Source organism: Trachemys scripta, chromosome 1 (assembly GCF_013100865.1).
Source record: "Trachemys scripta elegans isolate TJP31775 chromosome 1, CAS_Tse_1.0, whole genome shotgun sequence".
In the NCBI taxonomy this organism is placed as follows: domain Eukaryota; kingdom Metazoa; phylum Chordata; order Testudines; family Emydidae; genus Trachemys; species Trachemys scripta.
The window spans coordinates 347,551,464-347,575,458 of NC_048298.1; the positions used below are offsets into that span (position 1 = coordinate 347,551,464).

Below are 23,995 nucleotides of genomic sequence, written 5' to 3' on the forward strand. Positions count from 1 at the left end.
ATGTAAATCTGGAACAGGATTTTGACCTAGCACAGACATTCACTGTTGCTCCGTGGACGAGGGTTTGACCACATGAACACAGTCACATGCACTCCTCCAAACCAGTTTAGATGAGCCGGCTTTAAAGCGGACCAGACTGTGACAGGCAGGGCACAGATCCTGTGTGGATGGAGTGGTTCATCCGGGAAGAGCCCGGAGCGCTGCTGTGGAATTCTGTACACTGCTCTCTGAGCCTGGGCTGTCACTCCGGTTTGAGCCCAAGCCCCTTTTCTGTCCACACACAAATCAGTCTGACTCGGGCCAGCAAGCGCTCTGGATGCTGGTCCTAGGATCCTGCTGAGGGCGTGGGTCAGAGTCTACGGTTCTGTGACCCGCTGAGAGCTGAGGCCAGATGACAGGACTCGGATCTGGCTCTCCGACAGCCCGGCGTGTGGGGAATATAACATGCTGCTAGGAGACAGCCGGAAGTGCAGGCCCCGGTGTTACATCTCTGCCTTAGTGTGAGAGAGCTTCGCTAAGATATGACTGTGGGTCAGCTCCCTGCCACGCCAGCCTGTCTTCCTCCCCAGCAAACTGGTCCAGACTGCGGCACCGATAGTCCAGGCCATGCTAGAGTGTATTCGGGTCGATTTGCTTGTGTGTTAGTATAGATCAAAGTACCGATGAGCTGTATAAGAGTGTATGGGGTGAGTGAACTTCATGAAAATGAATTGGACGTTACTTGTGCTGTTTCACGTCTCTGTTCCTGTTAGAATGCAATACTGAACGTTTATGTTGTGTGTACCCTGTGACTAAGCAACCTTTCCAAGTATCAGAGGGGTAGAGGTGTTAGTCTGAATCTGTAAAAAGCAACAGAGGGTCCTGTGGCACCTTTAAGACTAACAGAAGTACTGGGAGCATAAGCTTTCGTGGGTAAGAACCTCACTTCTTCAGATGCAAGACATCGTTCCAAGACCTTTCCAAGACATCTTGGGAAATGCTAATGAAGGACTTAAGGACTTTAACAGCAAATGCCGATTTCAAAGCAAGTGGTCATTATGTGTGATGGTCGGAGGTCAAAAGATTAAGTGCCCTCCTCACTCCCCGTCATCAAAGGAAAAGCCCAGTGGGTAAAGAGACTGTCAGCTCGCCTTCTCTCAGAAGAAGATACAAGAATGGATTCAAAGAAAGATCCTTCCTCTCTGGACTGTCTGGACTCTTACAAGGAGAGGTACCAGATGCAAAGCAGAGATCCCCAGAGATCATCCGGGTACCCTGAAAAGACTTTGGGGAACTGGCAATTTATTATGTCACTGCCACCATTTGGAATTACAAACTACGACTCACCCGTGTGTACGTTTTCCCTGCTTTAACCTCTCAATAATCCTCAATCTTTTTTCTTAGCTAATACATCTGTAGTTAGTTTACTGTAGGTTTATTTGCCTGCTAGTGTTGTCTTTGGTGTCAGATCAGGAGTACCAGTTGATCTGGGGTAAGTGATGGTCTTTTGGGGGCTGGGAGAAACTTGAGGTGGTGTGATTTTTGGTGTAAATGACCTGCTATAACGAAATCCAGTTTGGGTGTCTAAGGGGACTTTCTGCAACTCGGTGGTAAGCCTAGTAGAGTGACCCGAGTTCACATTTGTGTCTGGCTTGCTGCAATCTAATTACAGAGCACACCGCCAGTTAGGGGCGCCTGCCCTGTGTTCTGACAGTCTGCCCTGAGGTCGGCACTCCGGGTCGCGAGCCGCTCCAGGCAGAGCCATTCAGGGACCTAAGCTGCTCAGAGATGTCTCTCTGCAATGCACAGCCTCTGTCATTCTGCATTCGCAGACAATCTTACATTTGTTGCTCCTTTAGGAGTCACGGCACTGCCGCTGATTAATTTAACTGCTGTTTGACAAACACTCTTATTTCCCAGCAGGAGTGGGGTTATACCAAAAGCGAAACACGTTTATTAAACAAAAAGCCTCTGGGTTAGGTGATGCCAAGTATAAGAAGTGACGACAGGAAGGGTTACAAGCAAAGAAAAGTAAAGCCTGCTTCTAAGACTAAAACCCCGATGTAATCAGCTTGAGTTCTTGGTCAAGACGGTTTTCCAGCTTCCAGCGCCTTCTCCAGCGTGACTGGCTTTTCCAGCCAGGATCCATCCTTCCCGCCTCAAAATCCTGCTTTCTTCGTGTTCCCGCAAGAGAGGGATCACACAAATGTCCTTATGTCACCCCGGAGTCTCTGTATCAAGAGCCAGGAAGGCTTTCTGCTGTTGTTTGCTTCCTGGAAACCCTATGCCCTGCCGATTCGTATGTAAATGGGGCTTCCGGTGTTTTGATTCCACCCTGCTTAATTTGCACCGGAGACCGATCTGCCTGCCCTCCTGTCTCCCTTTGGTTGGTCACAGACTTTAAACCATAATATCAGTGAAGGGTTCATACAGACATTTCGCAGTGAGACCGATCACCAGCGTATCACCTGCCTCCAGAAAAGCCCTCACTCTATCCACTGTGATAGTACAGGAGTATTGGATACAATCAGTTGATGCAAGTGGGAATGGGTTACCTAGGGAGGTGGTGGAATCTCCTTCCTTGGAGGTTTTTAAGGCCCGGCTTGACAAAGCCCTGGCTGGGATGATTTAGTTGGGAATTGGTCCTGCTTTGAGCAGGGGGTTGGACTAGATACCTCCTGAGGTCCCTTCCAACCCTGATATTCTATGATTCTATGAAGTGCTCGTTGGCTGGGGTTCAGGCCCCCTGCTTTTCTCCTGGTGTGTTTGGCCCTGATTGTCCCAGGGATGCTCAGCTCCGGTGCCTGGGCCACGCCCACGGTCGAAATTCAAATCTGGGTTTGTGGATGAATTCCAGCCCCAAGCAGGGCAAGGTTCAGCCTGGGTGATGCGTTTGGCCCCGTCTCTAGTGCTCGGGTCTGAGACTAAACTTGTTAACCCAATTCCGGCCAGAGAAGCACATACCATTGGCTTAAGTGGAGTGCCACCCACTCGCCCCGCTCGGCCTTGGGCTCCCGGTGGCTCAGGTGCCAGCTCTGAGCACTCTAGCACTGCCAGGGGTGCCAGTCAGAGTGCCTGTCTCCCAGGTTGTCTCCATTCCGTCCCTGGTGGCTAGGGAAGCCTGTGCCTGATTCTCCAGCAGCTCTCCTTGGAGCACCGTCTGTGCCCTGGGTTGGCTCAGAGCTGTGCCTTCTGCTCTTGTGCTTCCAGGGATGCCGTCCTCAAGCAGAAGCAGGTGGGATGCAATGGGCTGCCCCAGTCAGAGCTCCAGGGCAAACCGATGGACAGCCTGGCAGCACCTTTGCCTCCTGATAAACAAGGTAGGAAGAGGCCGGGGTGGGACAACGTGCGGGGTGGGGGGTGGTGCAGGAGTCCTTGTGTTTCATCCTCTGCATTTCTGATGGACTAGTGCTCAGTTACTGCAGTGACACGTGCAGGGCACAGATAGATCAATCAACAGCTCTGTTGTGGGGTACGTGGGAGAGACAGACCACGAAGCACATGGGATAGATCGATGGATGGAGAGGTGGGGACATGGGATGGATGGGGGGATGGATGGAGAGAGGTTTACATGGGGTGGATGGATGGATGGAGAGTGGACTTCATGGGATGGATGGAGGGATGGAGAAGGGAGTACATAGGTTGGATGGCGTGGGGGGTACGTGGGATGGATGAATGGATAGAGGGAAGGAGGGATGGAAAGCAGGGTACATGGAATGGAGGAATGGATGGATAGATAATGGGGTACATGGGATGGCTGGATGAGACTGGGATTCATGGGGTGAATGGATGGGTGGGTGGAGATGGGGGTACATGGGGTGGATAGATGGATGGATGGAGAGGGGATACGTGGGATCGATGGATAGACGTGGATGGATGGATGCACAGGGTGGTACATGGGGTGGAAGGATGGATGGAGGGGGTGTACATGGGGTGGATGGATGGCTAGAAAGGAGTGTACCTGGGGTGGATGGATTGATGGAGAGGGGGTATATGAGGTGGATGAATGGATGGATGGATGGATTGATGGAAAGGAGCGTACATGGGGTGGATGGATGGATAGCTACCCATCTGTGATATCTCACCGGACATCACCAAGTCTGCAAATGCCAGCACGTGTCCCCATCCTGCTTCCTCTATTATTGCCCTAGTTGTGCGTCTCCTCTGCACCGGGCTGACTTTGCTGTCTTGCTTTGCAGTGTTGATAAACCCGCTGGTGGACAAGGACTCGGCGGAGGTGGTCGCGGTCATCCTGGTAAGTGAATGGGAGCTAGTGGGAGGGGGAGAAAGCTGGAAAGGGGCAGGTCAGAGGAACTGGCAGCAAGACATGCTCTGGGGCCAGCCTTTGTATACAGAGGTGTCTGTGCTGCAGGATTGCACAGCCCATTGCAGACGGGCCCCCAACTCCCCACCTGCCCCCCATGTGACATAGGAACCTACGCAGTGGAACGCAGCGGCTGCTTAGCCCCACACAACACCAATACGCTGGCTTCTCTCAGCCCGGAGACCGTGGGCCTGCCACGTGCTCCCTAGCCGAGGGGGTTGGGCTTTAGCTCGGGCGGAAAGGGGGGTGATTTGCTGCCCCAGGCCCTGAACCCGTCCCTGCAAGGGACTGATGGGCCACTTCTCCCTGTGGCCGTCAGCTGCAGGCAGAGCTTGGAGCTGATCGGTGCATGGGATGTGCTCACCGCAGGACCCTGGGGGTGGCAGGGAGAGGGCGGCCTCCATACATGGGTGCCCAGGATTGCCCCCTGCCACGGCTGTGTCCTCACATGGGTGCCACCGGCTGAGCAGGGGTGGGGGCAGATCTCACAAAGCCTGGCCGTACAAGCGTTAGTTCCTGGGGGGCACATGGGGTGGATGGCTGCCACCGGCTTCCCACCCATCTCTGGGCTGCCCGGCTGCCGCTGCTCACCGTTAACTTTCGCAGTGACCAGCCCGGGGCAGCCTGGTGGAAGCCCAGGCCTAGCGGACATGGGAATGGAAGCTCGCTGGCTCCCTCTAGAGGTGAAGCCGGAGAACTGAGGGTGCCTTGCTCCCTCGTGCTCAGCTGCATGTGCTGCTCCCTGGCTCCCCCTGCGGGCGAAGGGGTAGAACTGTGGAGGGGGCCAGTCATTTTTCCTCTATTCAATGGAACCCCGGGGCCACACTGGAGCCTGGCCGTGACCGGACAGATCATCCCCGGCTGGGTTAGGACCAGTCAGTGTGAATGCGCTGCCCCTTGCTGAGATGAGTCAAGGGAAAGCGAAGCTAAGCTAAACTCAGCATGGGCCCCTACCCGCTCCGCTCCCCACGGCGCCACAGCACCACGTACTGGCCAATAGGCGTGTCTCCGCTGCCCCCTCGGGGGGGGCCCTGGGAGCTGCACCAGGCCCTAGACTGCAGCAGGAGATGGTAGGTGAGTGCCTTTGGAGCAGAGGCCCGTGGGTTCGATTCCTGCTTATGTCTGTGGAGTCCTGCCCGGCCGCAGGGCTGTTCTGGGTGGTAAGCTGATCCGTTTGGTGTCAACTGCTCCCGTGCGGTCAGGGGTTTGCATGCCCCAGGGAGCTGCGGGCTGGCTGGTACAGGGGTGACTCAGCAATCAGCCGTGTGCCAAGCAGGCTGTTGCAATGGGGCCGGCGGGGGCCGGGAGATGGGCAGGAGGGAGCTCTTCTGAACGCTGGCGTTGAAGTGGATTCCTCCCAGCCTGAGGTGTGTGCGAAGGGGGCGGCGAGATGAAATGCAAGGTTAACTAAGAGCCCCTGTCTGCCTCTCGGCACATGCCGCCTGGGCCCGGCCCTGAACAGGCCCCGACGCCATCGGGGTACATGGCTCCCGCTAATCAGCTCAGGGAGCAGGGAGAGAGGAGGGTTTAAGTGGATTAAGGAGCGAGACGAGCAGCAAGAGATTTTTCTCCAGCGCTTATTAAAAAGGAATTAAGATGATTAACAAGCACTGACCTTTCTCAAACTCACGCGTTGGGCCCGTCACTGGGGAGCACTCCCAGCCCCGCCGCTGTTCACGCGCACGGGTGTTGACGTACGGGCCATGGGCTCGCACAGATATGTTCACCCTCTCTGCTGCGTGGCACCTCTGTGCATGCGGCCCAGGCACGAGGCAGACCGCTGCCAGCAGTGGGAAGCTCCCGTGGGTTTTTCACAGGCACGAGGTCCTACATATGTGATGTACACGTATGCCCTTTCACACACGCGACCCAGGCTGTTCAGTTCAGGGGGACTTTGTTGGCGTGACACGCTAGCCAAGCGTCACCAGTGTCGAAAAGAGACAAATGGCTGTAACAGGCTGGAGAGGGCTGATCCCAGTTAGCAGTGTCCATTGCTGGGAGGATGGTCGGATACAGGGTAGTTTTAAGACAGCTCCGTAGATTTCGGACCAGCATTGTAGGCAGTCCTGCGCAGCCCTATGCCCATCGCACCAAGCCATCTCTGCTGTCAAAGCCACCTCTGCATGGCACACTTGCTCCCTTCCCCTCTCTGTCCATCCTCAGCCCCTTTTTCCCTCCATCCCATCCCCACCTCCCAAATGGCAGAGTTCAGATCTAGCCCCAAAGAGGCCGCACATGCAGCTCCGTGGGGCTCCGTCCAATTTCGGCTGCCAGGGACAGGTGCTGGGTCATGTCCCTGGTCTGTCCAGCTCCTTCCACGCCACAGGCACTATGGAAATACAGTCAGTGCATTCGGCGGCCTGCCCTGTTCTAAAAGAGCTGCACCAGTTTCACTAAGCTGATCTGGCATAAAACCCTAACGGAGACACACTTAAAAGGCTGTCTAAGGGCTTGGCATTGGTGCCCAGCCCCGTAAAACACCAATAGCAACAGGGACACAGACGCCAATGAGTCTTCAGCTCTTCCTCCTCCTCGGAGTCAGAGCTCGGCCTGGGATATTTGTTCAGTTGCTTTCCCCGCTGTATCCAGCACCCGTCCGGAGACTCCAGGGGTGGGAAGCTCCGTGGGAAGATCTGCCAATCCGAGCCACCCTAGCCCGTTCAGCGACTCTCACGCCGCACCTCTCCTCTCAAACAGCTCACGCTCTAATTCACTAATGCCACTTCCAAGTGCCAGCCGGCCCCCCTGAGAGCAGGTGATTCCGTTACTTAATGACTGATTTAGGAGAGCAAACAGCCCATTAGCTCGCTGGCGATGCCTGATTTCTCGGAGCCCTCGCTGCTTCCCATGGAAAGCGCCTGGCACCAGTTCAGCTCCTTGGAACAATGAAGAGCAAGGAGTTTTTACTGTGCCGTTCTTGGATGCTGTTCTGGCCCAGCTTGTCAATGTTGTCAGCCTCCAAGCAGTTGCTAAGAGCAAAGCGCTAATTAATTAGAGACAGTAACGAGCTAGGAGCTACGCGCACACCAATCTGAAAGAGGGGGAAAGGGGATTGGAATTGAGAAGCAAAGAAAATACCCACAGCCTCTCTCTGTGTGTAACCCCATCTGTCTGCCACGCACATGCCTATGTGCTGTCACACACACGTGCATGGCAAACAGATGGTGTTACACAGACAGACACACACAGGGGTACATGTTCTAATGCATGTTCTGTAACACACGGGCACGTTTTAATACATGTGCAGGAACACACAGGGGTCCATGTTCTAACACACAAGTACTGTAACACACAGGGGCACATGTTCTAACACACATGTACTGTAACACACAGGGGTACATGTTCTAACACACATACTGTAACACACAAGGGCACATGTTCCAACACACATGTATTGTAACGCACAGGGGCACATGTTCTAACACACACATACTGTAACGCACAGGGGCACATGTTCTAACATGCACGTACTGTAACACACAACAGTACATGTTCTAACACACGTGCTGTAACACATAGGGGTACATGTTCCAACACATGTGCTGTAACACACAGGGGTACATGCTTTAACATGTGCAGTAACACAGGGGTACATGTTCTAACATATATGTACTGTAACTCACAGGGGCACATGTTCTAGCACACATGCTGTAACACACAGGAGTACATGTTGTAACACACACATGCTGTAACACACAGGGGTACATGTTTTAACCCATGTGCAGTAACACAGAGGGTACATGTTCCAACAAACACGTGCTCCAACACACAAGTGCGAGTTCTGCACCTCCAACTTGGCCCACAAGTGTAAGATGAGTTCCAGCTGCAAAGGTAGCACCGAACCCCAAATCCCTGTGAGTCTGGGGGTTGAGAGCTGAGGACTGCGGCTGGCTGCCCCGGGCACGCTGCAGTGCAGGCGGGAGTGGAAGCTGTCTCCTCTCTGTCCGTGCCCCCGGCGTCTCTTTTCAGGTGTGCGGGTGATTGTCATTTCCCGGGTACCTAGTGTGAGCGATGGGCAGCTGGTGGGTGGCCGAGAGCCGCTACTGTGAATTGGAGGAAGAGAGCTAATGAACCCGAGCGTGTCTTACTGGGTGCCAGGGATCACAAGAGACACATGGTGCAAAACTGTTGACGCATTCACCGCAGTCTTGTGATCTCTCCACACACCCACACTCTGCCACCCGTCATGTATTGGGGTGAATTTACTTCTTCGCCCAGCCAGCATGATGTGCCGCAGCGGCCGGCACGGGGAGCTCTGAGCCGGTTGGCAAATCACCTGTGTAGGTCAGAGCAGGATCTTGGCCCTGACGTGCCGGAGCCAAGCGGCGCCTCGCTGACTGATGCCCAGCTGGGCTCTCCGTTTGTCTCTCTGGCCTCGGGGGCAGGCGAAGCCTGGGGACTGCTAGTGCTGGTGAAAGCCAGGTGGCCGGGCCACCTCCCGCCCCATCAATCCAGGTTGCTTTGGAAAGGTTTTTGCCGATCAATTAGTCCCCAAGTGCTGTCTTGCTCCAGCGCCAGTTCCCCGCAGATCCCAAGTGCTCTCCAAACACTGGTGAGTCGGCAGCAGGGAGGCGTTATGAGACCCAGCGTCTAGGCCCATCCTGGTGCCTTCGCGTAGTGCAGGTGCCTCCGCCAGCCCACCTGCGCCCGAGGGTGGAGTCCATTGAATAACGCGGGGGTCCTACCACACCATCGCACGCAGCCTTTCCCGCAGGGCAGGGGGGGATCCTGAGCGGGTTGAATCGGCCTCACTACAAGATCTCTGTGGATTTACAGCGGCCGAGGGGCTTGGCTCCAGGCTGGTCACAGAGCTACGCCCCAGCTTCGAAACAGTCCCTTGGAGGACTGGTCAGTGGGCCAGATGCCCAAGGGGACCTGCTCTTCCGTAAGGGGCAGCCACATGGAGACTGGCTTCAGCTCTCCTGCATGGCAAGGGGGCTGCTCTCACGAGCCAGTCACTGCTACAGCGAGGCCAGGCACACGCCTCCTGTCCCCTGCCCTGCCCCAGGGGCAGACTTAACCATCTTGCCTCCACTGGGCAGTAACGCAAAGTACAGGAGGGAAACTGAGGCATGCATCGGAATCATAAAAATAGGACAGACGTTCTCACTTCATCTGCAGGCTGCAGGTGCTGCTCCAGAGCCCAGTGGGGTCAAAGGAAAGCGCCTCCTTTGGCTCAAGCCCCAGGGCTGCTTTTGCCCAACGAAGCGTTGCTCTCCCGTTGTCCAGCTGCTCTGCTGGCTGTCGCCCCCTAGGGGTTGAAGATCGGCGCTGGAAATGGCAGGCTGAGCGGTTCACGCTCGCCCCCTGGCTGCGCCATCAGCTGTCCTAATCCAGCGCAGTCTGGCCAAGCCAGCATGGACGGAGAGCTGGTCTCAGCCCAGCTGCCTGGCTGGGCAAAGCGCCACTTTCGGCCGTGGCTGGTGAAGCCTGAGCCCGTCTGCACTGCCGTCGGCGTCGCTGGACGTCTGAAGTCAGTGCAGCGAGACCAGCTATTACACAGCTACGGGCTAGTGGCGCCGGCTTTGCAGCCACAAACTCCATGGATTTCCTTGGTGGTCCTCCCGATTCCCACCTGTGTGAGCGAGAGTCAAACAAGGCCCTGGGGCGGATTGAACCGGCCTGGGTGTCTATATAGTAGATGGTCCCAAAGCGAACGCGTTGGGTCCCATAGAAAACCCTTCTTCAGAGCGACTGCAATGTGCCACCGGGCTGGGAGTCAGGCTTGCTAGATTCAGGACTCCTGGATCCTGTTCCCAGCTCTGTCACTGATGCCCGGAGACACTGAGGGCAGCCGCTTCCCTGCTCCCTGCCTCAGTTTCCCCAACGGTTGGGTGGGGATAGAAACACTGACCTACCTCCTGGGCCGGTTGGGAGGCTTAACGCATTGGTGTTCGTAAAGGCCTTTGAGACGTGTGTACAGAAGGATCTGGGAAGGTGCAATCTAGCCTTGTCGGTGCTGTTATCAATGCTCATTAACCTCCCAGCTTAAAGGCCCGGCCCGGAGGTGGCTTTTTAATTTGCTCACTGTTGTCTGGCTGACAGCAGTATGGCTGGCTGGACCGTTCCCGGTCTGCTGGCTGCTAGCTGTGGGCAAACGCCGTCAGTACAGTTGGTTTGAGCAGCCCGCGCCTATCCACGTTGCTGGAGGCTACTAGCCGGAGGCTAGAGATGGCCCCACGGTTCAGGGGTGTGGGCTCACGGCTCTCCAGACAACAGGGTGACGTCTCCGGTGCTCCCTGCTCTCCCATGGCCCTCAGGCAGCAGGGCCAAGCTAGAGGCACAGGTCGGTTATCTGGACCCCATGGCGTCCCCGCTGGACTTGCAGGACGGGGGTGCTAAGGGCATGAGAGAGGCCGAGGGCAGCTGGTAGAGCAGGGCTCTGGCGGGAGCGTTGGCTGCGCTCTGGGCGGGATAGCGCAGCGCTCTGGAGAGCTCTGGGAAAGGGCTGGCTCGTCGGGTGGTGCGCACAGTGCCTGCCAGCAGGGGGCGCGGCTCTGCTCGTCCATTTCTGTTCCTTTCTTGTTGCCTATTGATGGTCTGTTTGCCCTGTGCAATTCTCACCCACCGGCCCCGGTATTCCCTGACTGCTGCGTGGCGCGGGGCTGGCAGAGCTAGGCTGCTGCAGGCCTCGGCAGACCGGGGGGCGGGAGCAGGACTGGGAAGACGGGGAGGCTGCGGCTGCTGGTCAGCACAGAGACCCATCCCCAGAGCTGGGGGTGGGGAGACCGGGGCTGGCGGGGGTGCCCGTGTACTCACTGCCTCTCCTTGCCCCACCAGGTGCACTGCGGGCGGCTGAGCGAGTCGGACGAGCAGAACCTGCGGGCGTTAGAGAAGCATGTGAGTAACATCGGGGCTTCCTGCCCTGCGCCTCCCGCAGCACCTGGCGGTGCCCCCGCTGGATGGGGCTACAGGCCGTCTCTGCCAGCCAGGGTGCCCAGGAGATCAGTCACACTCCTGCCTAGTGCCCCTGCTGCCCAACTCCCTGGGGCAGCCTGCCACAGCGTCAGCCAAAAGGGACTCCGGCGTTGGCACCCAGTCCTTACCCTTGGTGCCTGCGGGGGAATGGTTTGGCAGTGTGCTCTGGGGGAGGCTGGAGGAGATGATGGCAGGTTGGGGGATAAAGAGACTCAGTGACCCTTCCCCCATAGTGTGTGTGTGCACACACCTGTGTACAGGGGATCTGTGTGTGCGCATGTGTGCAGGGGATCTGTGTGTGCGCGCGTGGGTCTGCAGGAGATCTCTGTGTGTGCGCACGTGCATGTGTGCAGGGGATCTGTGTGTGTGTGTGCGTGCATGTGTGCAGGGGATCTGTGTATGTGTGTGTGCACGTGTGTGTGCCTGCAGGGGATCTGTGTGTGTGTGCATCTGCAGGGGATCTTTGTGTGTGTGTGTGCAGGGATCAGTGTGTGGGCGCAGGGGATCTGTGTGTGTGCATGTGCAGAGGATTTGTGTGTGTGTGTGCAGAGGATCTGTGTGTGTGTGTGTGCAGAGGATCTGTGTGTGCGTGTGTGTGTGTGCAGGTGATCTGTGTGTGTGTGGGCGCAGGGGATCTCCGCTTGTGTAGGGGAGGTGTGCTCTGTGTGTGCCAGGGGTTTCTCTGAACAGGTATGCAAAGGGGATCTGCATTGGTGGGAGCGGGGATGTGCTGGGGTGGGATCCGTGTCTGTCTGCAGGAGGGGGCCTCCCTTCCCATCTGCTGCCCCTGGGTTAGAAGCCTCCCTTTGCGGTGCCTGGAATGAGAATCATTCCAAGCCATGGCAGGGAGAGTGGGGGAGGTGTGGGAGAGCGGGGGAGGTGTGGGAGGGCGAGGGAGGGAGGTGCGGGAGGGCGGGGGAGGTGTGGGAGAGCGGGGGAGGGAGGTGTGGAAGAGCAGTAGCCGAGGGAATGGCACCAGACAAACCTCAAATCTCCAGGCTCCCCTTGGCTCAGCGGGGCTGGCCTGGAAATTTCAGCCGCCAGCCCGGCTTTGCGGAGAGCTCCCGGCTCCTTCATCTGCCCCCTGCCGGTCACAGCAGCAAAGCCAGGTCCAGAGGGAGCAGGAGCCGCCCCCCCTCCCCGCCCCTGTTCTGAACCGTTTGTCAGGGATGGAGAACCCACCATGACGACTTACCAAGGGGCGCGGGGGACTCTCCGTCCCTGGCCATGTTTAAATCCCGCTGGGACGGTTCTCTAGATCTGCTCTAGGAATTATGGGGGCAGGAGCACACAGGTCCCTTCTGGCTCTGGAATCGAGGAACCCTGGGGGCGTCCAGCTCCAGAGCTCGGCGCCCGTCTCCGCGGTGAAGCCTTGATTGGGAGTTTGCTCCTGTGGCTCTCCCAGGCGCTAGCGTGGCAGACGGACGAGGCCTGGCTGCGTCGCATGGAGACCTGTTCCCACCCCAACCTGGCGGGGTTCACCTCATGCCAGGGAAGGGACCCAGCTGCCTGGGACATCTGAACTGATATGCAAAGGGGGCGCTGAGATCGCAGGGTTTTCTGAGCCGCTGAGTGGATCAGACCGACGGCAGCTGGGGAAGGGCCAGGAGCCCACCCGCCAACGTCATAGTGACGAGATGGGCCTGATCCAAGCTGCGCTGATGTCAGTGGGACCGTTGCCACTGATTTCACGGGGCTAATACTGTCCTGCTGCGCTGGCCCAGACGGGCTCTGCCGAGTGAGTCTCCAACCCCACCTGGCATCGGCTGAAACCTCCCTGGGGCGTGGCTCACGGCTGGGAAGCGCGAGGACACCTCCTCAGGAAGAGAAAAGTGGAGCTGCTACGTGGTTTCACCACTTCAGCACCCAGCGAGGAGAAACGCCTGCTCCGGGATGGATGAGCTGCTAGTTGGTCAAGTGCTTCAGGACCCTCGGGACAGAAGATCCCACATATATGGAAGATATATTTGTTATAACAGTCCCTTGCCATTCTCTGCTCCCGCTGTCTGGGGATCTCCGAGCACTTTAACGGCATTAAATCAGTAAGTTAGTAGAGGCCCCAGCTGAGATCGGGTTCACTTGCGCTGGGTTCTGCCCAGACACGGCGTGAGAGGTGGGCCCTGCCCCATACAGCTTAAAATAGACACGGGCAGTAAAGAGTGGGAGGAAGGAGACATTAGTGTCCCCGAACGCACAGAGGGATGAAGAGACGGAGTTCATAAAGCCTCCCTCCTGCTGACCAGGCCAGTTTTTAATCTTTTCCCCAATTATTTCTGACGAAACCTGAAAAACAAAACCATTTTTGTTCCCCTCTACAGTCAGTGTCAAAAGGGACAAAGGGGAAGGAAGTGGGGAGAGGGACAGAAAAAGGGGCTGAGAACAAACAACGGTGAAATTAACGTGGTCACACACGTTTTGGAATAAAGGACGAATGGTTCTTTTTGGAGCCTGCGGCGCTAAGCGGATTGTGAGGTTTTATGAAGAACTCTTGAGCCCTTTGCAGCTGACTGGCAGTGACCGCCCTCCAGCCCTGGTGGCACCGGCATGGGCGCTGGGAGTGGCATGGGCTGAGCCGGATCCCTGCGTCGTTCCTAGTGGTCGCGGTGGGTGGCGTCACGGCGTCTAGGGAGACACCGTTTTTTTTCAGCCTTCATTCCCACGATCGAGGAGCCGGGGCCGAGCACCAGAGAAAAGCCAGCTCTCGGCAAGACTTCCCCAGAGTGGGACGCTGATCGCCGCACGTCACCAGCTGTTTGCCAGCGGTGCCGTGGCTAGCTCTCGGGCTAGTGGGAGAAAAGCAGCACCGGTCGTTCAGGAGCCAGAGGCCCGGCCACTCTCGGGGGAACCAGGATAATATGAAAATCAATATGGTCTTGTCGGGGCAATTAAGGCGGCTGAGTGAATGCTGGAGAGACCCGGCAAGATTCAATACACACCGTGTGCAGCACGTGGCCGCAGCTGGGAGTTTGGCTAGATCTGGCCTGTCTGTGCACCGCTGCCCTCTGCTGCATCGACGGGGAACTGCTCCGTTACATGTCATCCGAGCCCCCCCTGCAATCTTTAATGCGCTTATCCTCACATGCCCCTCGGGGGCAGGGCTGTGATCCGCTTTGTACAGAGGGGGAACTGAGGCACAGGGAGGCTAAGTGACTTGCCCAAGGTCCCACAGCGTGTCCGTATCAGAGCCCCCCCTCTCTTGGGCAAATCGCTAGGCCTCTGCTCCCCATCGGCTAGAATGGGAATAAAGAGCCTTCCTTTGTCTGTTTAGCTCGGGAGCTCTCCCGGCAGGGCCCATGTTGGATCTAGCTAGGTGCAGACAGTGCCCCCGTGTGTGTCTGTCTGCTGTGATCTGCAACTTCGCCTGGCTGAGAAGAGAAACTCAAAGGGCCGGTGCCTGTTTTTTCACTGGGCTCCTTTCTCCCAGCCCGCAAATTCCTCAGCAGCCCAGCTGCACCGCGAGTGTGGTTGTACAGAGCCAATCAGCCGGGGCCTCATGCCTAACCCAGGAGATCCCCTGCTCCCTTGGGCACAACGGAAGTCTAACTTCTTCAACTAGGTGCTTCCTAGTGTAACTTCTTCCTACGCTCCAGGCAAGCGGAGAGCCGCACTGCCGCATTGCCACAGTGAATCTTCAAGCATCTCCCTCCTGGTCCTGACTCACCGCAGGATGCGAGTCCGTACAGTCCTGCTCTCCGAGCCCTGGAGGAGCATTTTAATCCTCGACTCAGTGTTGGTGCCGAGCTCCTATTCCCGTGTACGGATGCCTCATGAGGCCACCGACCTCGGCGTAGCTGCCTTGCCTGAGTCACGAGCAACCTGTGCATTTGCCACTTGCACAGATGAAATGATCAGGGGTCAGGCTGTCCGGGAGGCGACCGGTTCCACGGCTCCTGACTGACTCCTCGTGATAAAAGGCCTTTGCCTTGGAGAAAACCCGCAAAACCGCCCGACGGGTGGAAAGCGCCATCCCTGGTGCTATGTCACCGTCCGCGGCGCCGGATGTCTCCCGGCCTGTGCAGGCGAATGCAGTCCCATACGAGACTGCCACCTGCAAAGCTCCTAAGTCCATAGGCGCCAGCTCCGCGGGTGCTCTGGTGCTGGAGCACCCACCGAAAAAAAATAGTGGGTGCTCAGCACCCACCGGCGGTCCCGCTGATTAACTCCTCCCCCTCCCCCCAGCGCCTCCTGCCCGCCGCAGATCAGCTGTTCAGTGGCATGCAAGAGGTGCTGGGGCGGGAGGGGAAGGAGTGAGGGTGTGGCACATTCCAGGAAGGGGGCAGAACGGGGCAGGAAGAGGCAGGGTGGGGGCGGGAAAAGGTGGGGTGGGGTTGGGGCCTTAGGGGAAGGGGAGTGGGGGTGGGGCCTGGGGTGGAGCACCCCCGGGGAAATGAGAAATCCGGCGCTGGTGCCTAAGTCTACCTCTACGGTGCCTTTACCCTCCCCCACACCACATTGCTCCCCGAGCTGCAGACGCGGTGACCCTGGAGACAAGGCAGACGTTTAAGTGTGCCCTGCCGAGAAATCAGCGTGCAACCCAAAAGGACACTTGGCTGAAGTCTGCCGTCCATCTTGTTTCTGGAGCTCTCACTGGTGAAGATGGTGGCAAACCGAATCCCCACAGGGACAGGAGATCACCCCCATCATGGCCACAGGTGAGTCGAGGGCCAGGAGGCAGGAACGTTACCGGATTCTGGCTCACCCGCCTTGCACTATAATTGCCAACCGGTTCTACAGTCGCACCTCAGCGGTACGGACACCGTGGGAATGGAGGTTGCCAGCAAGACTTTGCAAGCTTATCCCCCTCCTGGTGTGTGTGTGTGCTTGAAAACAGCGTGTCCCCCTCCAGGCCGGGGCATGGGGGAGGTGTGAAAGCAGTGCAGACCCCAGCGCTGCTCCTGCTCTCCTGGTTCCAGAGCTGACAGGCCCAGCCTCATGCTATAAGAGGCTGCCCCACGCGTGGGGGTTGGGACAGGCAGCCCAGATGTGCCTACCTTTAAGATGCAATACAGGCATAGTACACTATTTGCTATTTGTTTTTGTCTCTGCTGCTGCCTGATTGGTTACTTCCAGTTTCACTTGGTGTCCAGTTGACCAGTCAGTCCGTAACTCTGATGTTCATAGCTTTGAGGTTCTGCAGTATTTGCCAGCTCCCAACCTCAGTTGCAGCCTCCCGACCGCTATCCCGGAGGGTATGGTGGATCTCCCATCCCCATCAATGGCTAGTTTACAGCTGCCCTCGTGTGCAAAGGCTGTAATGTCCAAGGGAAAAGCTATGAAGCCCAAAAGGGAGTTTCTATTTTAGGAGGGAATCATCAAAAGGATCCCCAGAGGATATTAGCTCCCAGCTGCACAGAATCTGTCCTGCAAACCGAGGATAGGCCACAACCAGGAATCGTCTCTGATTTTCCACTAGTTTTCTCCGCAGATGTTGGTACAAGCACAAGATCCAGCCAAAAAACAGTATGGTGCCTGTGCAAGATAAAGTGCTAAACATGCCAATTGCATGGAGTCAACCGCTCAAGGAGGAGATTCTGAAACCATGCAAAGCAGGTATCTTTGAACCGGCTGATTCGTCAGAACGGGTTTCTTTCTCCTGTCGTTCTTGCCAGGAAGCCTCGTGGTGCCGTCTGTATGTGTGTGGACTTGAGAGATCTAAACTCCAACATTGTCGTGGATTGTCCTGCTCTATCCAACATCAGTGAAATGCCGCACACCTTGAAGGAGACATGAGTCTTTATGACCCTTGATTTATCACTCCATGAGGTTCATTCCAATTCCAGTGAATGTCATTTGGGTTCGCCTCGGCAGCGACTGTATTCCAGAGAATGTGTGGCATTTTTGGAGAGAGAAGGGATGGTACTTACTTCCTAGATGACATTGAAAGATGAATCCGAACATGATGTCCTCCTAAAAGGGGTTCTAGAAAAACTTCAAAGACACGGACTTACCATCAGCAAGAAGAAATGTCAGTTCTGTGCTGACTCAGTGACATATACAGGACATACAATCTCTCGGAACAGCATACCACCAAAACCAAACTTGGTGAAAGCCATTTGTGATGCACCAGAGCCTAAAATCAAGAACAAACTTTGGTCCTTCTTCGGATTGTGCAAATACTATTCAAAGTTTGCACTGTACAGCAATTTGCTGTGAAAGTAGTTCCTTTGCGCCATCTCCTGGAAAAAGATGTGAAGTTTGAATGGGATGGAGAGTGCAAGAAGAACTTTAACAAGAGAAATCATACAATTTCCAGCAGTCTGGCTCTTAGAATTATTATTGTTATTATTATTAGAAGCAAACGATTGTCACAACAGGTGCTTGTGAGTTCTTGGTACTGTCTTGACTCAGCTAAAAAACGGATGAGAAGTCACGACTGCATTCACCTCCAGAGCCCTGACGGATCCAGAAAAATCATATTCCATCATTGAGCAAGAAGCTCTGGCATGTTTCTGGGCAGTAAGACTTTTCAGAACCTACCCGTGGGGTCGGAAATTTATCGGAATATCTGATCACAAACCTCTTTCAGCTTTACTCACCATGCAAGGTTCTGGTTGAACAACTCTAAGAATTGCCAAATGGACTCTGATTTCCAGACAGTGTGTCTTCCAGGAGCCAAGAACTCCACTGCAGATTGTTTCTCTCGCTTGCCCTTATCATGAGGGTGCAATAGAAAAAGCAGATGAAGAGATTGCCATTGCACTAATCTCTTCTACAACTCCAGGAGTGATCAGTCTCAGAGTGGGCAACAGCCATGAGAGAAGACAAGGTACTTTAGGACCTAAAGAGTTACATAGTCAATGGATGGACTTACAAGACGATAACACCAGAACACTTGCACCATAAAGACATGTATCACGTGAGCTGTCCCTTGTAAATGACTGGAAGTTGAGACTTGACCCATCTTCTTCTGCCTACACTTCTGAGAGAATGATTGCTTCATTTGGCACATGAAGACCACCTGGGGAGGAGTTAAACCGACAATGGTGACAAGACTTCTGGTGACCAGCGATGGACAAGCAGGTTGAGGAAATAATCCAGGATTGCCTGGCTTGTGCTACTAGTGAGGAGACACGGAAAATCTTCAACATCCCTCTCACACCAGTTGACTATCCCAACTGTCCATGGGAGAAACTGGCTCTCGAAGTAATGGGACCATATGAAGATCAGCCTGGTACACAAAGGTTTCTCCTAGTCCTGGTAAACTATCATTCAGTGTGGCTGGAAGTTCCATTCACCGGAAAGGTGACCTCTGAAGTAGCGATTAAGTTCATGTCATCAGTTTTCACCCGAGAAGGGTTTCCCAAGGAGTTGGTAACTGACAATGGAATGCAGTTGACTTCTGCTGAAATGCAACACTACCTCTGTAGCAATGGTATTGAGCACAAAATGGTTTCTTTATACCAGTGGTCCCCAAACTTTTCAGCGTCACCCCCCCACACACACCTGTCCCCACACACACACCCTGAGCTGAGAGTGGGGCCGTGGCTCCGGGAGGGGGGGAGGAGGGGCAAACGCAGACAGGGGTAAGGGGACCGAGGTTCAGGCTGCAGCTGTGGGGCGGGTCAGGGGTTGGGGCCAGGAATGGAGCTTCAGCCAGGGACGAAGACTGGGGGCTGGGAGCGGGGCTGGGGCCAGGTGCGGAGCCGCGACTGGGCTGCGGTCGGGAGAGAGGGTGCAGGTGGGGCTGGGCACAGGGCTGGGCACCCGGGCTGCATCTGGGGGCAGGACCAGAGCAAAGCTCGGGGCTGGGTAGCACTCCCTCCTCGCCCCCCAACCGGGCTGGCCTGGGCCCCACCACACACTCCTAGCGTTTGTCCATGCCCCACTAGGAGTATCACGCTTTGAACTGTTAAGAGGATGCAAGACCAATGCATGACTTCCTACCTGTCCAGGGCTTGTGTGTTCTCTTTTGTCAACCACATCCTCCCATGCAGCTCGTCGCGAAGGTGTTAAGAGCACACAGGAGAAGTACAGGCAGTACGGAGCGCGGAAGAACTTTGCTAAACCTCACGCATTTCAAATTGGAGATTTTGTTCGTGTGAAGCTGCCATTCAGAGGCAGAAGAAAGGCATTCGAGACGTCCGTGTCCTTTGCAGATAACAGAACCCCGAGCAGATTTGGATGGATTAATGGATGGAAAGAAATGGAACATTTCAAGGTTGTCGGCAGCTCATCCGCCAGCATGTGGAGAAGAGAATGCTGATTTCCACCCTGGAGCAGAGAACACCGATGATCCCGATAGTGATGATGGACAATCTATAGCATTTGGGAATTGCTCCATTACCCGGTCTCGGTCCTGCCTCTCCGTGTACTAGGAGAAGTGTGAGACAAAGTAGACAGCCTGAAAGGTTGGAAAACTTTGTTGCTGGACTCAAGTGACCGTTTGGAAGTAACAGTTTGAAGTCTGACAATGGTTGTTCTGAAGGGGAAGGGTGTGTCGTATCTAGCTCGGAGCAGATTGCTACCCCGGTTTGTAAGTCGGTTTCTAGGTGGTTCCTGGAGCTTTGAGTCCAGGAGCAACAATTCCCAAGATGCACCAGTGGAGAGCAAAGGGAGGGCGGAGAAAGAGGAGAAGGAAGAACGTGAGCTCTGTGAAAGAGAGGGGAATAAACCTTATCTTTTGTGGTTCTCTAGCTTCCTGAGTCTTCCTCAAAGGGGTTCAGGGACAAAAGACCATATCTCACTCTGTGTGTGTGTGTGTGTGTGTGTGTGTGTGTAAAAGACCGTATCTTGCTCTGTGTGTGTGTGTGTGTGTGTAAAAGACCATATCTCTCTCTGTGTGTGTAAGACCATATCTTGCTCTGTGTGTGTGTGTGTGTGTGTGTAAGACCATATCTTGCTCTGTGTGTGTGTGTGTGTAAGACCATATCTCGTTGTGTGTGTAAGACCACATCTCGCTCTGTGTGTGTTTGTGTGTGTGTATATGTGTGTAAAAGACCATATCTCGCTGTGTGTGTGTGTGTTACAATTAGGGTCTGGTTTTGGTTGGGGATTCTAGGTGCTTCTTTAATACAAAAAATAATAACCATGGGTTTATTACAACAGCGATTTAAGGAAGGAGACGACTGTTTTGTCTTACGATTTAAAAGGGACAATAGTAAAAAACTTTAAGGAAACTTTCTTCATTTCCTTGGGCTAGTTTCTCATACTGGGTTTAATTCTCAGCCCTAGTGGTGCAGATTTACCTGGCGAGGTGAATTCACTTCTCAGTATCTAATCTAGTCTAAGCCACCGTAGTTCTAAAGTGCCTCTCACCTCAGTATCCATACGCACCGCATCTGTCAGCTCCCAGCTCCCCAAAAGCTGGTTAACTTTCTGTGCCAGCCGCCTGGCTCTCCTTGGGATGGTGGAGTCCATCCCTTCCCTGCGCCAGAATGTCCCCCAGGCTCTAGCCCCCTCCTCTTCCCATCACCCCCGGACTGAGACCCTGAAGTTCCCCCAGGAGCTGGTCATAGGCTGGTGGCCTGGAACGAGGGCGTGGCCGTATGCAGGCCACCTGGGCGTGCGAGTGGGAACTGGGCCATGTGTGGGGAGGGGAAGGTTTACATGGGGTTTGAGGCTTGAAGTTGTTCTTGCTCCCCGTCCTCGTGGCTGACCCAGGCTCTGTCTGTAACCAGCCGTGCCCAGTGGGTGGTGCACGGAATAAGCCCCTAACGGATGGGAAGGGGGCCGGGTTCCAGGAGGAAAGGGAACAGCCCCCCACCTGCTGACCCCTTTCACGCCCCACCTTCTTGTGCCCTACAGATCCTGGTGGCGTACCAGCGTGTCCAAACCCTCCAGAAGCTGCAGCCCTGGCCCCAGGTCAGCCTATCCACCAGCTCGTCCCAGAATTCCCTGGCCAAGACTGAGAGGGCAACGCACGGTGGCTACAGCGACCTGGACCGCAAGATACTGCAGCTGTGCGGTAAGGGGGGGACGGCTCTTCCCAGCCCGAGAGGGGCCTGAGCATTGAGGGGGGCCGGCAGGCAGCGTAGAGTGGGGGACCCCCTTCTCTAGAGCCGCCGGCGCCCACGTGTGGGGTCGTGGCCATTGGCACACGGCCCATGCTGCATCCAGGGACCGTGGAGCGATAGACAGGCATGGAGGAGTCGCTATGGTGGACGGGACCTGGGGCCAGCCAGGCCCAGCTGCCCCGGAGCAGCAGCCCAGCCCCTGTGTGATACTGAGAGCCCTGGAGCTGTGGGGGGTGGGGGGCCCGCCCACCCTGCAGAGATATTTGCCCCATAGCACTTTCCCACCTGGTGCTGTCCGGTGATTGGAGCCCGGGCTGCTGGATTCTAAGGCCCCATCCAGCTGCATTTGGACTTCGACGTGAAAGGGGGCAGGTACTGGGCCCTGATTCCCTGCGGCTGGGAGACAGTGGGCTAGTCCTTGCCTCGCTCGGTGCCTCGGTTTCCCCATATGTAAATGGGGCTCCTGACACTGAGCTGCCTCCCGGGGCAGAGGAGAGACTGAGCGAATCCGTGCCCGGCTCTCTGAGATCATCAGCCAATGGCCTGACTCAGCCTGGCAGCTCCCACCACGCCACAGGGAGCAGGAGCGCCAAGAACTGACCATCCTCTGGCTGGTGGGAGATGAATGGCGGAGGGGATGGGTGGGGGAGGGGAGACACCAGCAAGACCGTTACCGTGCAGGCGTTTCCGGAAGCACTGAGCTCCCAGTGCCCAGCGCGGTGGGCTGGATCCGGCTGGGTTAGCTAGTGGTGCTACCTGGCTTCCCCGGGCGGCTTAACTCCCTCCCGCCAGCCCAACGCACCGGCTAACACTCTCGCTCGTTGCTCTTGCAGGGGAGCTGTACGACCTCGACGCGGCCTCGCTCCAGCTCAAGGTCATTAACTATGTAAGTACCTGGGTGCTTTGCTGTGACCGCCACTGACCTCCCGGGGAGGGAACGTTCTCGCAGGGAAACCCAGGGCAGCCTTGCTAGTGACCTCAGCTGCGCAGCGGAGTGTTGCCGGAGTGTTCCTAGCGCCGTGCAGATGTCAGCTGCTCCCCACAGAGCGTCTTGCACACAGCCGCTCTCTGCAGGGGCTGGACAGAGCGGGGAGGTTCGCAGAACGGCAGAATAAACAGGAAGAGACGGGGCGTCTGCTTTATTTATCAGCGTTTCTAGTGCGCCCGTTGCCCTAGCAAAGGGGTTGGGTTGAGTGCCCCGCCCAGACCCAGCAGCTTTGTTTAATTTAACACCCCTCGGTCCCTGTTCTCACCCTTTTGGTTGCAAAGCAACCTCCTAACCAATGTCCAAAGTGTCGTCACTAGGCTTCAGAGTGAACAACAACTTGCTGCGCTAACTCGGAGGAGGCAGCTCACACCTCCCACTGCTCCTGGAAGGATTTAGGTCACATTTGGGCAGGTTCAGAAGCTGTTCTTTGCTGCTGATGCCTCTTGTCCATACAGTTGAAGGTGTTGCTAGAACACTGCCAGCAGCCTGCCGCTGTTCTACCTCAGGGCGAGGACTGTGTCTCCCACTATGTGTCTGTCCAGCGCCTGGCGCAATGGGACTCAGATCTGAGTTGGAGCCCTCGGTGCTACTGTAGTACCCCTAATAATAATGGCTGTCCGTACAGGCGAGCTCCACCCACAGGATCTCCTGCCCAGGGCCCTCCATGACCTGATGACTCCAGTGCTGTGACTGGATCCCCTCTCATTCCAGCCCAGGCCGGCCACTTGGAGAGCCCCAGCCCTTGGTGCACGCTCAGCACCGAGATGGGGGCCGGTTCTCATCACAGACAAAGCTCCCCTTGGGAGCAGGGCTGGCCCTGGGTCAGAAAGGGAGGAGTGAGAAGGGGGCACTGGGAGGCTCCGGCCATAGGAAAGGGGATACAGGACCACTCACCTCTGTCCCCTCAGCCTGGCGTCAGCAGCTGTTAGCAGCATCTGACAGCTCTTCTGCGGCGAATGGGACAGGGTGGGTGACGTCGACAGGCAGCCCCTTTGCTGGCTGCCTCAGCAGAGACCCCAAAGACAGGCGGTGCAGGGAGGCTAAGCTCTCCTTGGTGCCCTGGGTCGGGGACGCATCGGCGGAGCCCATGTTGTGCCCTGCTTCTGTGGGTGATCCCCAGGGCTCTCGGTCGGGCACCTCTCACCAGCACTAGATTAAGAAGGGTAGAGAAGGAGGTTCAAGTCCTGCCATCGCCTTCCATAGGGTGGCGCCTGCTTACCCTGGGCTTGGATTGGCTCTGGGGAGAGTTTGGGTTGGCACGGGCGTCAGGGGAGGAGCTTGTGTCGGTGGGAAGGTGGGCACTGGGGTGCGGGCAGTGCCACCCTAGAGAGGAGCAACAGGAATACAAGCATTGAAAATATTGTCTCTGTCCCAGCGGCCAACAGATCAACTCCCATTCTAGTGAGCACAGTCCCTGGGTCTGGACAAAGCCCAGAGACTCAAATCTGGGCTCCAACCCTCTCCTCTTGTGAGTGGGTCAGACCCTGAGCTCTGCACACAGCCCTGGCTCTGGCAAACTGTCCCTCGGCATCCAGGGGTCTTGGCTGATGGTTCAGGAGGGGAAGTGCCCTGGTGGGTGCTGGGACTTGTCCCCAGTGTCAGGTTGGTTCTGTTGGTTTAGCTCATGCCTCTGTGCTCCCCAAATCAAGCTAACCTGAGACGAGCCAGGGCGAAACTGACCGAGTATATGGGGATAAAACCCCCCTGTTGTTAAGTGGAGAATTGGGTCTCCCAGCTGTGCCCTCTGGAGTCTGCTTTGCCAAGCGCATCTTGCAGCTGGCTTGTGTTGGCACAGGGGTCTGGGGAGGAGCTTGAGTTGGTGGGAAGGGCGGC

The 23,995-nt window shown here is 56.1% G+C and overlaps 1 protein-coding gene across 2 annotated transcripts in view; it reads left to right on the forward strand.

The window, feature by feature from the left end:
* LOC117871399 (cGMP-dependent 3',5'-cyclic phosphodiesterase-like) overlaps nucleotides 1-23,995 on the forward strand; it is a 371,452-nt gene that overhangs the window by 303,232 nt on the left and 44,225 nt on the right. For both annotated transcript variants that reach the window (XM_034759335.1, XM_034759336.1), the window contains 5 exons: nucleotides 3,190-3,299; nucleotides 4,179-4,234; nucleotides 11,084-11,143; nucleotides 20,966-21,125; nucleotides 22,008-22,060. In XM_034759335.1, the coding sequence (XP_034615226.1) occupies nucleotides 3,190-3,299; nucleotides 4,179-4,234; nucleotides 11,084-11,143; nucleotides 20,966-21,125; nucleotides 22,008-22,060 (439 nt within the window). The remainder of the gene's footprint in view (nucleotides 1-3,189; nucleotides 3,300-4,178; nucleotides 4,235-11,083; nucleotides 11,144-20,965; nucleotides 21,126-22,007; nucleotides 22,061-23,995) is intronic.